Source organism: Periplaneta americana, chromosome 6, assembly GCF_040183065.1.
Source record: "Periplaneta americana isolate PAMFEO1 chromosome 6, P.americana_PAMFEO1_priV1, whole genome shotgun sequence".
In the NCBI taxonomy this organism is placed as follows: domain Eukaryota; kingdom Metazoa; phylum Arthropoda; class Insecta; order Blattodea; family Blattidae; genus Periplaneta; species Periplaneta americana.
The window spans coordinates 6,382,470-6,398,555 of record NC_091122.1 but is presented as its reverse complement, the minus strand read 5'-3'; the positions used below and the strand labels follow the sequence as shown (position 1 = coordinate 6,398,555).

The 16,086-nt window shown below is 35.4% G+C and overlaps 1 protein-coding gene across 2 annotated transcripts in view; it reads right to left on the bottom strand.

The window, feature by feature from the left end:
- The window catches only part of LOC138700923 (protein takeout-like), a 32,359-nt gene extending 21,530 nt beyond the window's left edge, over positions 1-10,829 (bottom strand). For both annotated transcript variants that reach the window (XM_069827351.1, XM_069827353.1), the window contains exons 1-3: positions 10,674-10,829; positions 4,834-4,929; positions 2,358-2,508 (exon numbers count right to left, since the gene is read on the bottom strand). In XM_069827351.1, the coding sequence (XP_069683452.1) occupies positions 2,358-2,508; positions 4,834-4,929; positions 10,674-10,731 (305 nt within the window). In that variant the 5' untranslated portion in view covers positions 10,732-10,829. The remainder of the gene's footprint in view (positions 1-2,357; positions 2,509-4,833; positions 4,930-10,673) is intronic.
- Between the last annotated feature and the right edge of the window lie 5,257 nt (positions 10,830-16,086).

Below are 16,086 nucleotides of genomic sequence, written 5' to 3'. Positions count from 1 at the left end.
ACTCTTCAATTTAAACTACAGTTGATATTTTTGCATATTTCTCTCTATTGTAATGATAGAAATATGCAAAATTGTCGACTGTCGTCTAAATTGAAAAGTCAAATTTTGTAAACAGAATTATCATAAAAATCGTCAATTTTGTTAATAATTTGTCCACGTCTGTGTATATATATATATATATATATATATATATATATATATATGTATGACAATAAACCTTCATGAGGTCTCAAAAATTAATACATAAAAGTATTTGGAGTTAAAGCCTGCAGAAATATGTATGCAGCTTATAGATCAAAATTTGTTTAAAAATTGAAGTCTGCAAAACATATATGCAGCTTAAAATTGAGACACAGACAGTTAAAAGAATAACAAATTAAAATATTGTTTTGCATCAGTATTTTGAATAGACAGTTATTGAAGGACTTCTGATATTTATTTCTTTAAATTTGTTAATTTGTCGGACCAACATGCCTTTCAAATTTTGACATTCCTTAGCTTATTGTCATATGCTTATTCTTCAGTTTTATTTCTTGAAGTAGCGTTAGAAAAACATGTAAAATAACTTCCTGTACAGCCAAATAAGATAATGTTTTTAGTTTTCTGCGTTTTACACAAATGTCATTCTTCTTAAACCCCAAGAAATGAGATATATAGAGTGTTCGGGATATAGGTGCAAATATTTTTGTGCGAAATCGTGCGTATTTGCTTGTTTTCCGCACAGAACCAATACGCGGTAAGTGTGAAATACCACATTCAGTATTCCCAACGTAACACACATAACAATTTCCCTCTTCTTACCGCTTAAGCGCGACATTCATTTTACTGCTTTAGGCTTTTAACATATTATTTTTAGAGACGTTTAACATAGTAATAATTATAAATTGGAAACTTACCACTGCAATTTCACATAAATTGCAATGTTAATTATTGTTTTTAAATATTTGCAAAAATTAAGTAAAGTCTACTACTCCACGAAACTTATTGCATTCCTGAGACAAATAATGTTACTTGTATCAGGAATGCAAAGTTAACAAGTTTTTGAGTTATGAGGGAAACGCTTCATCGCTACCTAGTGAACTGCAAACGTTTTGAATTATTTTGAAAAAAGACTACATAAATAATTTTTTATCGTAAAAATATGTTTTTTTATATAGCAGAAGGACAGTGTTTTACAGATACCAATTTTCATTATTATACAAGATACAGTAATGGAGGGAAAAACTGTTGAATATTTCCAAAAATTTTACTGCTGTAAGCTGTACCTAACCCCTTAACTGACTGAGAAAGTGTGTTTATGGTGGAGTAAACGTGATGGAAAGACGTGCGTATAGTCTAAACTGACAGGCGTTTCATAGTACGATCTTTTATAAAACACCAGACTGTAAAATACGTGACACATTATGGGAAAAGCACTAGAGCAAGGGAAAAACTAAATGGGCCGTTGTTACACAAGCATTTTTCTTATATGTAAATGCACTTATATTTCTGACACTCTGTACTGCTTGAAATATAAATTTTACTATTTATATACGGGATGTTTTATTTTCATTTTCCAGCTTCTTATGGTCGAAAAGAATACGTTTGCGAGAATACAATTTTGAATAAACGTTTCTTCGTTTTGAGTAAAAAAAATGGTATTAGTTATTTTTAGTGGAGGTTATCATCAAGGTCATTTAAGGTCAATTTATTTTTTTAACGGAACCCAAACTTTTTTCATCAGATTCTAATTTTCTGCATAGAAACGAACAACTTCTCTCTGAAACATTTTTATGAAACTTTTATTTTTATAAAATATTTAACAAAATTGAGAAAGATTAGTACATGACAATACTTTAAAAGATTGAATCTTAGTCGCATTTCTTTTGTTTACAATCAACATACACCTACATTCTAGTATATACAGTTACGAAGCTTGAGTTGTTGAGGATACTAGGAACAATAGACTGTGCCAGTACTATTTCGCATTGTCTGTAATGAGGCGATAGTAGCGATCCTAGTGGTTAGCAACTATCTATGGCTGCATATTCCCTACGTATTGAGCTTCGTGACTGTATATACTAGACTGTGATACACCCCCTCGTCAACTTTTTTCAATATATGCAACCCTCTAACTTAGTTCAGCAAGGGTCGCGCAAATTTTAATCTTTAAAATTAATATTTATGCTTATGTTCATCTGTGATTATTTCTTGTCATCTTAACTCTTTGTAAAATATATCAACATAATAGTGATAGTGGAGGCCTCTGGTAGAAAACAGTAGGAGCATTTCTGTTCAAAATCCCACTGGTTCTCAGTTGCATAAATTGAGTCGAGAAGAGTTCAAGAGTCAACCAATCAACTAGCACTAACACTTACTCCGCTTTGGTGATTGTTGATTCGGGGATGCCGTAGATCTTCAGGTTTGTGAACTGCAGCTTGATGGCTACAGGGCCGTGACCCCCCTGGTCGACCTTGACCTCCTTGACGGCCATGGGCTCCAAGGGGCCCACTCCCAAGTCAGGGATACCTGGAACCAAATGATATGGGCGCCACTGATTGAATCAGCTTTCGTTTGGATGAGCTGTGATGTCACTGGTGATAATCTTACACTCAAGGCCAGAGACAAGGGACTTGTTAGTACAGAATATTTTATCCGACCAAATTGGCAGACTTTAAACTTCACAAACATGACAAATTTCTATTTCCATAGCAGAATAGTAACACAAACTAATAACAGTTCAGATCAGCGACAGTTTTAATCCTAAAAATATTTTTGGCCTTATTCACAATTTCCCCCTTCCCCCTCTGTCTCCAGTCTAGATTAGCTTTTCTACCACTACTTTTTGAAAATTCATTACACTTGGAAGACACTTCAAAAGTTAAGGGGAGAGGATGGTATTTTTAAAACTTGTTTCCTATTTGGTGTAAAATATTAATTTTTTGTATGTAGAGAGCTCATAGCTGTGGCAACTCAACCAAATAAAAGTATTTTGAAAAACAAAATTATTGGGGGCCCAAATTTGAAAAAAAAAATATATATACCCAATGAAGGAAAATTCAAATATCTTGGAGCAACAGTAACAAATATAAATGACACTCGGGAGGAAATTAAACGCAGAATAAATATGGGAAATGCCTGTTATTATTCAGTTGAGAAGCTTTTATCATCCAGTCTGCTGTCCAAAAATCTGAAAGTTAGAATTTATAAAACAGTTATATTACCGGTTGTTCTGTATGGTTGTAAAACTTGGGCTCTCACTCAGAGAGGAACATAGGTTAAGGGTGTTTGAGAATAAGGTGCTTAGGAAAATATTTGGGGCTAAGCGGGATGAAGTTACAGGAGAATGGAGAAAGTTACACAACACAGAACTGCACGCATTGTATTCTTCACCTAACATATTAGGAACATTAGATCCAGACGTTTGAGATGGGCAGGGCATGTAGCACGTATGGGCGAATCCAGAAATGCATATAGAGTGTTAGTTGGGAGACCGGAGGGAAAAAGACCTTTAGGGAGGCCGAGACGTAGATGGGAGGATAATATTAAAATGGATTTGAGGCAGGTGGGGGTGTGATGATAGAGACTGGATTAATCTTGCACAGGATAGGGACCGATGGCGGGCTTATGTGAGGGCGGCAATGAACCTTCGGGTTCCTTAAAAGCCATTTGTAAGTAAGTAATACCCAATGCAGGATTGTACTAAAACCGATATATCTAAACCGTTTTTAAATATAGATTCAAACAATTTTTGCAATGTATTTGCAAAAGCATGTTCTACAAACTGTCTGTAACAGATTTTTGATATTAGTCCCTACGTTTGTAAAATAAACAATTAAATTTTAATAACAATTTTCTGATTTCCTTTCTTGCTAACAAACGGAAGTATTTTTAAAATGAAATCAATTAACAAAATTCTGTTACAGAGAAAAGTGTCCTAATAGTGTAAAGAATGTGTGTTCTAAATTTCATGCATGTATCTTTAATAGTTCAGAAATTATATCCATTTTTGTTTGGCAACGTAGCAAAAAAAAAAAAAGAAGTTACTGGAAACCGATAAAAGAGGACGTGTGATTTAAAAATCCATAATGCAAGAAGTTTAAAAATGGCGGCTCAACATCCGATAACAGCACAAGTACTCTCAAAATGTTATGCTATGCTTTCCACGCATATCACAGAGTATTTTAAAGAATTTTTTTTTTAATTTACTCATTTTTCACCAAAAAATACCATCCTCTCCCCTTAAATATTTAGGTATTATCATTGATCAAAATACAGGCTAACCCATAAGTGATGTCATTAATTTTGAAGGTTATTCGTTGAGATATTTCAAACAAAAAATGTAATACATATTTACTCATTTTTGTTTTCTTCTCGAAATAAAAATTATCATTTTAAATTAAACATTTCATAGTGTGCTTTAGGAAGCTATTGATTTAATTCCCAATATGCTCAGTCAATTTAAGAGAGCAGTGTATTATGATAATAAATAACTGAAAGGATTTTAGTTTTGTCCTTTAAATGTGCAGAAATTTGATCCTAAGAAATGTAACTTTTCGTTCTGCAAAGGAATTTTTCAATGTTGCATTTGTTTCTGCACATTTAAAAGACAAAACTAAAATTCTTTCAATCATTTATTATCATAATACTCTGCTCTCTTAAACCGACCGAGCATATTGGAAATTAAATCAATGGCTTTCTCGAAACACGCTATGAAATGTTTCATATAAAATAATTTTTATCTCGAAAAGGTAGCAAAAACGAGCAAAATTGTATTTTTTGTTTGCGCCCTTAAATCTGGTGTAATCTAATGTAATTTAATGCTATATTGTCTGAGTTGACAGTGATACCAACCGTTGGTTCCAATTTGCTGGATGGCATCCTGCACTGCGACTTTGAGGCACTCGTTCAAACTCGGGTCCTTCTGATGGCACTGCTTGAAGGTCGCCGCTACAGAAACAAACAAAATTTGCTTCAACATCCAAACATACATTAGCATCAAGCGTGTAAATATTGTTGTTAACTTTTAACACACACTTTGATCAAATATTCTGAAGGTTACTATAATCAAATTAGTAACAATGCTTTCACAATTTACTATTAACTAAGTAAGGCAAAAATCCGAATCTGTGGGTCTTCCATCCAGGCGGCGCGGATTCGATCCTCTGCCAGGTCGTGAAGGAATTTGTGAAGAACTATCAAGACGGTGCAGAGAGGGTTTTTTCGGAGCATTTTTGTTTCCTTCTATCATTTCACCAACACGCTACCTCCCCCTCATTTCATCTACAGGGACATCATTTTATTTTTACTAACATTTCTAATATTAACCTGGCTATACCTTTGGATCAACGATTAAGAACCGGAAACACCGTTTGCTACCCCCTTCCACAACTGGAGTTCGATGATACTGGCGTAATATACAAACAAATCACTTTACTAGGTATAGGAGGGAAGAAAAGTAATTCATCCATTTACTATTACTAGGAAATATCCCGATTTTGAGTTTGAAAATTTTCATTAGGTTTTTGTTTAATCAAAATACAGTACAGTATTAACAATAAGTGTTTTTACTCACGAACTGAGTTTTCCATGCGGACGTAAATTCATTATGCAGTGTATATTATACTGTCTACAGCACATTAGCGTACAATATAGAGAATGAAGTTAAATTGAAAAATAATCATAATATGGATATTTAAACACATTTTTTAAAATGGTGGCCGTTCATTTCGATACAGGCTTCAGTTCTAATGTGCATATTATCGCACTATAAACTATTGTACTTAATTCCAATTACCAGTTTCGTACTTCGTATCAGTAACTCATGTTGAAATGATTTTGTACCTGCTCTATAAAAGAGACCTTACGTACTGTAAATTCAATCTTCACTTCTGCCCGATCCGAAAAGATAAAATTACTCACACATGCTATCTACTGTCCGTCCAAGTGGTTACGTCGCAGGATCGTAGAAAGGGAGGAAATCACGTGACAGTTAATTACTTAACGAGGCCCTTTTATTTAAGTTATTTTAAACAATTGTATGGGTATAATATTACGTAGACAGAAATTAATGTTCTCAGAAAAGAGCTAAGACAACCCAGCCACTAGCATTTACAGAGAGGCGAATAGAAGCAGGTGGGGAAAACCGGGATGCGACGTAGGCAAATGGAAAATGATGCAATATTGAAAGCTTCTCGTCACTGGAAAACGCGAACTTATTTTTGGAACGCACTGTTTACTATGACCATAAGGCTTCTATGACTGTATATGCGGTCTTGGATCTGTGTGGAGGACGGTTGAACTTCATTAGTAGAAGGGATGGGAGTGAAGTACATTCAAAAACTCAGGTACAATAAAAATTGAAGTAAAAATAAAATGATGTCCCTGTATAATCTGCAGTAGTTAAATAAGCTAGAGTGAAGCCTTGGAACCTTGGGGAAAGTATGGGTTTCTGATACCGATTTAGGAAGGGATTGGAGCTCCGATCCCTAAGGTTTCTTGAGCTGGGGTCTGGCTCGATAAAGCTAGGGCAGGATGGCCCACCTCTAAGTATCGGATTCACGAATGTTACCTGAACTACCTGTGGGACTTCGATAATTATCTCAAATATAGGTGCGCAATGTGCCAAAGTGACTCGAAGTGGAAGAATCACACTAAAAGCCAAGTCAAGTAAAGCACAGCACCTGGTTGTAATGCTCATTTCCAAATATGACAACCATTGTGATTAAAAATGTACAGTGTGTCCAAGAGATCCTCCGTACTTTTAGATTAATGCGGTAGTTAGATACATGCAGCATAATATGATTTGCAATCAACAGTTTGAGGAAAGATAGTCTACTTAAATATATTCTTAAAGGAACAATTATTATATTCCATGTACATCCTTCCCTGATGAATTGGCTCGTATATACTGAATATGAACAAAATCCGTCCACTAGTTTAGTAGAAATCTCTGTACACAGACAGACTAGTACTAAAATTATTATATTTCATGTACATCATTCCCTGATAAATTGACTCGTAGATACTGAATATGAACAAAATCCGTCCAATAGTTTAGTAGAAATCGCTGTACACAGACAGACTAGTACTAAAATTATTATATTTCATGTACATCATTCCCTGATAAATTGACTCGTAGATACTGAATATGAACAAAATCCGTCCAATAGACTAGTACTAAAATTATTATATTTCACGTACATCATTCCCTGATAAATTGACTCGTAGATACTGAATATGAACAAAATCCGTCCAATAGTTTAGTAGAAATCGCTGTACACAGACAGACTAGTACTAAAATTATTATATTTCACGTACATCATTCCCTGATAAATTGACTCGTAGATACTGAATATGAACAAAATTCGTCCAATAGTTTAGTAGAAATCATTGTACACACATAAGACAAGCACATAGACGGAGAAAGATAAGGCAAGCCAGAATATTTCTACGCGGAATGTTGGGTATTAAAAACTGAATGTGTGATAAAAATTTTTAATGCACAGGCTTACTTGGTCATTATACTTAATAATAACAATAATAATGATGATGATAATAATAATAATAATAATAATAGTAGTAGTAATAATATATGTAATATGATATAGCCTATTATTAAAATATATAACATAGGTCTAAAATGTATCTTAATACAATATAGTATAGCCCTAGTATTATATAATGTAGTATTAAGGTTGTAATTTAATATTATTGGTATAATGACAAAGTAATTCATTAAAAATTGACTTACATCGATATCTCGAAATAAGTGTCTGCAACAGAATATTGTCTTACACTTGGTACAACGATCGGATAAAAAGAAACCTTCCAGTAACCTTGAAGAGGAAATGAATCTTGTCAGTTGGTTTGTATTGTTGTTCTTTGCAACCGCAGAGCGCTGATCACTGTAATTGCAACAAAGAAGTGTCGACCGGTCCGCTTGGATGCCATCTGCCGGTGAAAGTATGTGTAGCCCAACAAGCACTTATGTTCACCTTGTTTTAAGTTGTGTAATGATTTCGCATGTTTGTGCAAATTAAGTTTGAAATGTCACACAAAGCCTTTCATAATCTGCGGCTATTAGAACCCTCATGTTTGTCAAGTTGACACGTCTGTTTGTACAAATTACCGAATGAGATTGCGTTTAGAATCTCGAAACGCAAGATAAAAGAACGTCTCTTATACTATACGATGCCATACAGAACTGGCCGCATGGACTGTGTACATTGTTGTGCAATTCATTCATTTCATTGAGTTTAGCGTTTAAGTAATAGAGATGTTATATTCCTTTCGATGTGATGCAAAGTTATGAAGAAATGTTGGTACTAAATCGCAACAAGGCTCTGTTGTTTTGTTAAGTCTGATATTGCATGCTAAAATGCCCATAAACGTGTAAATAGAGCTATTACTTCACTCTCAGCCTTCCTGACAGGATGATAAAAATATTCAAAACAAAGGAAAGCCTTTCTACCAAACCAACATTTTGTTACGGATAAAAACAAAAGAAGGTAGTTCAATTGACGCCAATTGTTTTTCTGCTATTGATGTAATAAATTAGCCATCGATAATAATGAAAAGGAGCATTACTCGATTCGATGTTGCCATCTTATGGACGAAAGATACTTGTAGCGTAGTAAACTTCAGAGTAGCCTATGTTCTTGTCTACTCCCGCAATAAAAATTCCATTTTGTCATATATTTAGGTTATATTTACTCAATACTAAAGAAACAGTAAAACATTTAGAATAAACCTCGATAATATGTCACTCAAATTATTATTATTATTATTATTATTATTATTATTATTATTATTATTATTATTATTACTAGCCGTACCCGTGCGCTCCGCTGCACCCGTTAGAAATAAATATAAAGTAATTACATAATTAAAATAGGACGTTTGATCCAGGGAACATCCGTGTTTGATAGAAGGATAAATCGTTTAATATGTTACTTAATTGAAATTGTATTTAAATAATTGAAATGCGATCATTTTCATCCAGAGACACTCATTTGGTCATAAAAATAATCTTAGGAAGTACAGGAAACGAATGCACAGAATAGCCAATCACGTTTTCTGTGCATAAGAAGCTATTTTAATTTTATCTGTCCTTGATTCACTCAGAAGTTACTGTAATAACATTATAGCATTATGCCCATCTAGAGAAACTACACTTTCTAATGGTTAATTAATAATTAATTATACAAATCGGTTAATTTGGCTTCCGATATTACTTCATACAAACACAGAAACATTCTCTGTAGGCTATGTTTCATAGCTTTCGATTGTTGTTGTCCAAAACCCCTTATAGACGAAGTCATTTGTTTTTTATTTCATTACACCGCCTTAGATGGCGTTGTTATTGTAATTTTGAAACTCATTTACCTCATTAAATATCAGTCCTATAAAAATTTTGCATAGAATAAAACTTATCGGAAATTATTTTTAAAGAAACTTTTGTTATGTAAAATTTTTCATGAAAATTAATAATAAGGGAGATATTTCGATTTATTTAATTCAAGCCCTCTTATAACCCCCTTTTCAAATAAAATATTTTGAATGCCATATAGCCTAAATTTTAAGTTACAACGAACTTAATTTATATTCCAATTTTCATATAAATCGGTTCAGCCATTATCACGTGAAAAGGTAACAAACATCCAGACAGACAGACAGACAAACAAATACAAATTTCAAAAAAGCGATTTTCGGTTTCAGGGCGGTTAATTATATATGTTAGGACCAATTATTTTTGGAAAATCGAAAATTACCAGAAAAATTTCGGCTACAGATTTATTATTAGTATGAATTATTATTATTACTTCGGAATATGTATGATAAGACTTTCTTGTGTTAAATTGTAATGTACCTTGTTTATGTGTTTCGACCTATTATGGGTCATCCTCAGAACTGGTCGTTGCTGGTCTTGGTGTCTCTTGTTTTGTTTCCTGTGAGGGTGCGTTCGTGTGGTTTAAAGTGGAGTCAAAGAGTGTGTGTGTTCTGAAATTGAGTTGTGTGTTGAGAATTTCATCGGGGTGTGTTTTTGTGTGTCTGTATATTTCATATTGTTCTCACACGGAACAAAACAAGAGGCGCCAATGCCAGCAACGACCAGTTCTGAAGATGACCCATAATAAGTCGAGACATGTAAACAATGTACGTTAAAATTTAACACAAGAAAGTCTTATCATACATATTCCGAAGTGATACAGTGTTAAAATTTGTGTAATCGAGATGTAATATTATTATTATTATTATTATTATTATTATTATTATTATTATTATTATTATTAGGTACTAGAAAACTTGATACTACCGTTCGAGGATTTATCGCTCGTGACACTTTTACCCATCATGAATGTGCGCTACCTATCGGATTATGCTATGAACTACTTGGCGCTCGAGCGAAAACGTCCGATGCAGACCTCTGGTAGGTATAATTAATACACTTTAACATTAACACATTTAGGTAGCTGTTTGAAGGATTTTTCTAAAGATCTTTTTAACTTTTGCCGCTTTTTTACAATCCGGGCAATAGAACTAATTATTCAATAACAAAAAACTAACTACTGGCACATTTTAAATCATAAATTCGTCAACAAAAATACTTCGAAATGTTTGGAGAACTCTGTAATATTTTCAAAGCATGTGTTGCGTGCTTCACTTGTCTTAACAGGAAACAAAACACTCACGTAATGTGGCGCTGGAGGCCAGATGCAGCACAGCGAGGATGATGGCCGTCGTGATCATTGTTGTGTTGCTGGGGTAACCGTCTAGCGCAGTGTGGCGTGGAGCGGCAATTGCTTATCTTATATAGACTGACCGCGCTACAGAAATAGAAGACACTTTCCACGCAGGGACTTTGAAACTCCAAGGTTGGAAATCTCAAGAGCGGACTCTTCAAGCGCCCGCCAAACCGAACGGTACACAAACTTCCCGACCAAAAACCATCCCTTCCACCTCAAACATTGCATTATTTATGATATTATATTGTAAGTTATCATTATTTTTAGCCTATTATATAGTAGTAGCACGTGATAGCAATATACTTACTTACTGGCTTTTAAGGAACCAGGAGGTTCATTGCCGCCCTCACATAAGCCCGCCATAGGTCCCTATCCTGAGCTAGATTAATCCAGTCCCTATCATCATATCCAACCACCCTCAAATCCATTTTAATATTATCCTCCCATCTACGTCTCGGCCTCCCTAAAGTATTTTTCCCTTCGGCCTCCCAACTAACACTCTATATGCATTTCTGTATTCGCCCATACGAGCTACATGCCCTGCCCATCTCAAACGTCTGGATTTAATGTTCCTAATTATGTCAGGTGAAGAATACAATGCGTGCAGTTCTGCGTTGTGTAACTTTCTCCATTCTCCTGTAACTTCATCCCTCTTAGCCCCAAATATTTTCCTAAGCACCTTATTCTCAAACACCCTTAACCTGTGTTCCTCTCTCAAAGTGAGAGTCCAAGTTTCACAACCATAAAGAACAACCGGTAATATAACTGTTTTATAAATTCTGACTTTCAGATTTTTTGACAGCAGACTGGATGATAAAAGCTTCTCAACCGAATAATAACAGGCATTTCCCATATTTATTCTGTGTTTAATTTCCTCCCGAGTATCATTTATATTTGTTATTGTTGCTCCAAGATATTTGAACTTCTCCACCTCTTCGAAAGATAAATTTCCAATTTTTATATTTCCATTTCGTACAATATTCTGGTCACGAGACATAATCATATACTTTGTCTTTTCGGGATTTACTTCCAAACCTATCTCTTTACTTGCTTCCAGTAAAATTCACGTGTTTTCCCTAATCGTTTGTGCATTTTCTCCTAACATATTCACGTGATGGCAATATATCGTCAAAAATGCATCCAATTTCAAAAAATTCCACTTATTTATGAACGGTGTCCCAAACGTCATGGTGAGTTTTCAGAGGGTTATATTTTTTTTTATGATAAATAGGGGTAGAAATGTAATATTACTGCCAGATGAAAATAAAACTTTCAAAATTTATCGTCTGTAAGTTTGAAGGAAACAAAAGACGGTAAGAGTCGAATAAATGTGATAATTTTCATTGTTACAATTAATTATACAAGATGCGATGTGTTTTGTGACTGGCAAAATTTGAATTTGTGACTCGTGTAAGACGTGAATTTCGACGTGTGTTTAACGAAGAACCACCACAAGAAAATAACATTCGTCGTTGGGATAGATGCAATAGTTAAAAGAGACTGGAAGCCTATTGGAGAAAAAGCGTACGCCTACTTGAAGACCATCGACAAAATGATGGTGATTATTCATTTATTCATAGTGTTCTGCTCAAGGGCAGGTCTTCTACTGCAAACCCAGCATTCTCCAGTCTTTCCTATTGTCTGTCTTCCTCTTTGTCTCTTCACATGATCCATATATCCTAATGTCGTCTATTATCTGATATCTTCTTTTCCCCCGAACTCTTCTCCCGTTCACCATTCCTTCCAGTGCATCCTTCAAAAGGCAGTTTCTTCTCAACCAGTGACCCAGCCAATTCCTCTTCCTCTTCCTGATCAGTTTCAGCATCATTCTTTCTTCACCCACTCTTTCCAACACAGCTTCATTTCTTATTCTGTCTGTCCATTTCATACGCTCCATTCTTCTCCATATCCACATTTCAAATTCTTCTAGTCGCTTCTCTACACTTCGTCGTTATATCCACGTTTCTGCCCCATACAATGCCACACTCCACACAAAGCATTTCACTAGTCTCTTCCTTACTTCTTTCTCCAGAGGTCCGCAGAAGATGTTCCATTTTCTATTAAAACCTTCCTTTGCCATTGCTATCCTCCTTTTGACTTCCTGGCAGCAGCTCATGTTACTGCTTATAGTACACCCCAAGTATTTGAAGCTGTCCACTTGCTCTACTGCCTCATTTAGTAATCGCATGTTTACCTTCTTTACTTTTCTTCCTATGACCATGGTCTTCGTCTTGTTGGCATTTATCTTCATCCCATACCGCTCACAGCTGTCATTTAGCTCCAGTAGCATATCCCTTAGTATCATCTCCTCTTCTGCTAACAACGCCATATCATCAGCAAATCTTATGCATTTTATTCTCCTTCATCCTACTATCACCCCTCCCATGTTCTGAAAATAGTTCTTCACTAAATCCTCCAAGTAGATGTTGAACATGGTAGGTGATAAAGGGCGTCCTTGTTGTACTCCTCTCCCTATTTCACTTCCTTCCGACATTTCTTCTCCTATCCTGACTTTGACTCGTTGTTTCATATAAAAGTTACCTTCTTTACTTTTCTTCCTATGACCATGGTATTCGTCTTGTTGGCATTTATCTTCATCCCATACTGCTCACAGCTGTCATTTAGCTCCAGTAGCATATCCCTTAGTATCATCTCCTCTTCTGCTAACAACGCCGTATCATCAGCAAATCTTACGCACTTTATTCTTCTTCCTCCTACTATCACTCCTCCCATTTCTGAAAACTGTTCTTCACTAAATCCTCCAAGTAGATGTTGAACAGGGTAGGTGATGATGGGCGTCCTTGTCGTACTCCTCTCCCTATTTCACTTCCTTCCGACATTTGTTCTCGTATGACTCGTTGTTTTATATAAATGTTACTGAACAGCCTCCTCTGTTTCCAATCCACGCAAATTTTCTTTAGAATATCCGTCAGTTTATTCCAATGCACTCTGTCAAACGCCTTTTCTAAGTCCACAAATACTTTACACACTTTTTTATTCTTCTCCAGGTATCTTTCGCCGATTTTTCGCAGCAGTCTGAAGTACCTTTTCCTTTCCTGAAGCCAAACATTATTGTAAAAGCTCCATTGATAGTAGACTTGAATGTAACACATCCATTGGACCAAGTTGCCGCTCGTAATGATCAGTTACGGGACACGCGAGACTCACGACCAAAACAGTCAGTAAGAGTCGAATGATATATAAGTGCAGTCATCAGTACAGAAAGTTGTTATGCAGACGTTTGTAACGTGATGAGAAAGTTTATAGGCTGTGTTAAAGAAGTGTGTATAGTACGTAATAACATGTGGAAAAAAAATCGCTCAGGACTGAATCCTTTGTCTTAACTTATGTAAACATCTTGACGGGATTTTTTTTTTTATTATTAAACGTGGTGAGGTTATATTTTACCGCGAGACATAGATTTTCTTATAGCATTATGAATCAGTATTGCAATGTAAATAACACAAATATTTTATCGGTCAGCTGGCACTTAAATGGTCAACAAACTAATAAACTGACGAAGTTATTTCTTTTTCCAGGTAGCAACATAGAATGTATTATTCTTTGTTTACTTACTACTTACTTATGGCTTTTATGGAACACGGAGGTTCATTGCCGCCCTCACATAAGCCCGCCATTGGTCCCTATCCTGAGCAAGATTAATCCAGTCTCCACCATCATATCCCACCTCCCTCAAATCCATTTTAATATTATCTTCCCATCTACGTCTCTGCCTCCCTAAAGGTCTTTTTCCCTCCGGTCTCCCAACTAACACTCTATATGCATTTCTGGCTTCGCCCATACGTGCTACATGCCCTGCCCATCTCAAACGTCTCGATTTATTCTTCCTAATTATGTCAGGTGAAGAATACAATGCGTGCAGTTCTGTGTTGTGTAACTTTCTCCATTCTCCTGTAACTTCATACCTCTCAGCCCCAAATATTTTCCTAAGCACCTTATTCTCAAACACTCTTAACCTATGTTCATCTCTCAAAGTGAGAGTCCAAGTTTAACAACCATACGGAACAACCGGTAATATAACTGTTTTATAAATTCTAACTTTCAGATTTTTTGACAGCAGACTGGACGATAAAAGCTTCTCAACCGAATAACAACATGCGTTTCCAATATTTATTCTGTGTTTAATTTCCTCCCGAGTGTCATTTATATTTGTTACTGTTGCTCCAAGATATTTGAATTTTTCCACCTCTTCGAAGGATAAATCTCCAATTTTTATTTTTCCATTTCGTACAATATTCTGTTCACGACACATAATCATATACTTTGTCTTATCGCCATTTACTTCCAACCCTGTGTCTTTACTTGTTTCCAGTAAAATTCCCGTGTTTTCCCTAATCGTTTGTGGATTTTCTCCTAACATATTCACGTCATCCGCATAGACAAGCAGCTGATGTAACCCGTGCAATTCCAAATCCTCTCGTTATTCTGAACTTTCCTAATGGCATATTCTAGAGCGAAGTTAAAAAGTAAAGGTAAATAGATAGATAGATAGATAGATAGATAGATAGATAGATAGATAGATAGATAGATAGATAGATAGATAGATAGATGGATGGATGGATGGATGGATGGATGGATGGATGGATGGATGGATGGATGGATGGATGGATGGATGGATGGACGGACGGACGGACGGACGGACGGACGGACGGACGGACGGACGGACGGACGGACGGACAGACAGACAGATAATTAAGTAAATTAATTATTTAATTAATAACTTACATAAGTACGTAAATAGAAAAACAAATACATAAACACATAAAAAATGAACAAAGAAATAAATGTTATTTTTTATTTAATTTTCCTGTCAGTAGCCTATACTCTAATGTCCTATATTTGAAAACCATAAGTGCTATAAAATGCTCAAATTACAATTCAAAACGCAAAATTTTTTAAATATAAATTCTAAACCCTACCACTATACTCATTTATATTTTATAAGACATGCCTATTATCACGTTCCTAGATTCTCCGCTACCCGTTGTACTCCAGTGTCGACCATGCTGGTGTTTAAACACTGCACTTCTTCCTGCATCGTAACAGTTGTTACGATCTTCTAAATCGAGTAAAGAAGATATGAAAATATTGATGATTTGTTTTCTGACATTGTGTTAAATAGGACACCAAGTACGTATATATTAACGTTCATATATTGTTCCAACGCCGTCTCCTACCATTCCTTAAAGTAAAGAAACTCAAGGTCTTCGCACTGTGTGTATTTTATAGAGGGACATACTTCCAGGCTAGCCAACGACGCAGTTAAAGAGCAAGTAACTAGTCTTTTGAGACAGAACTGTCCTCGAGCACGGGTTGGCGTTCCTCATGGGCTTATTAT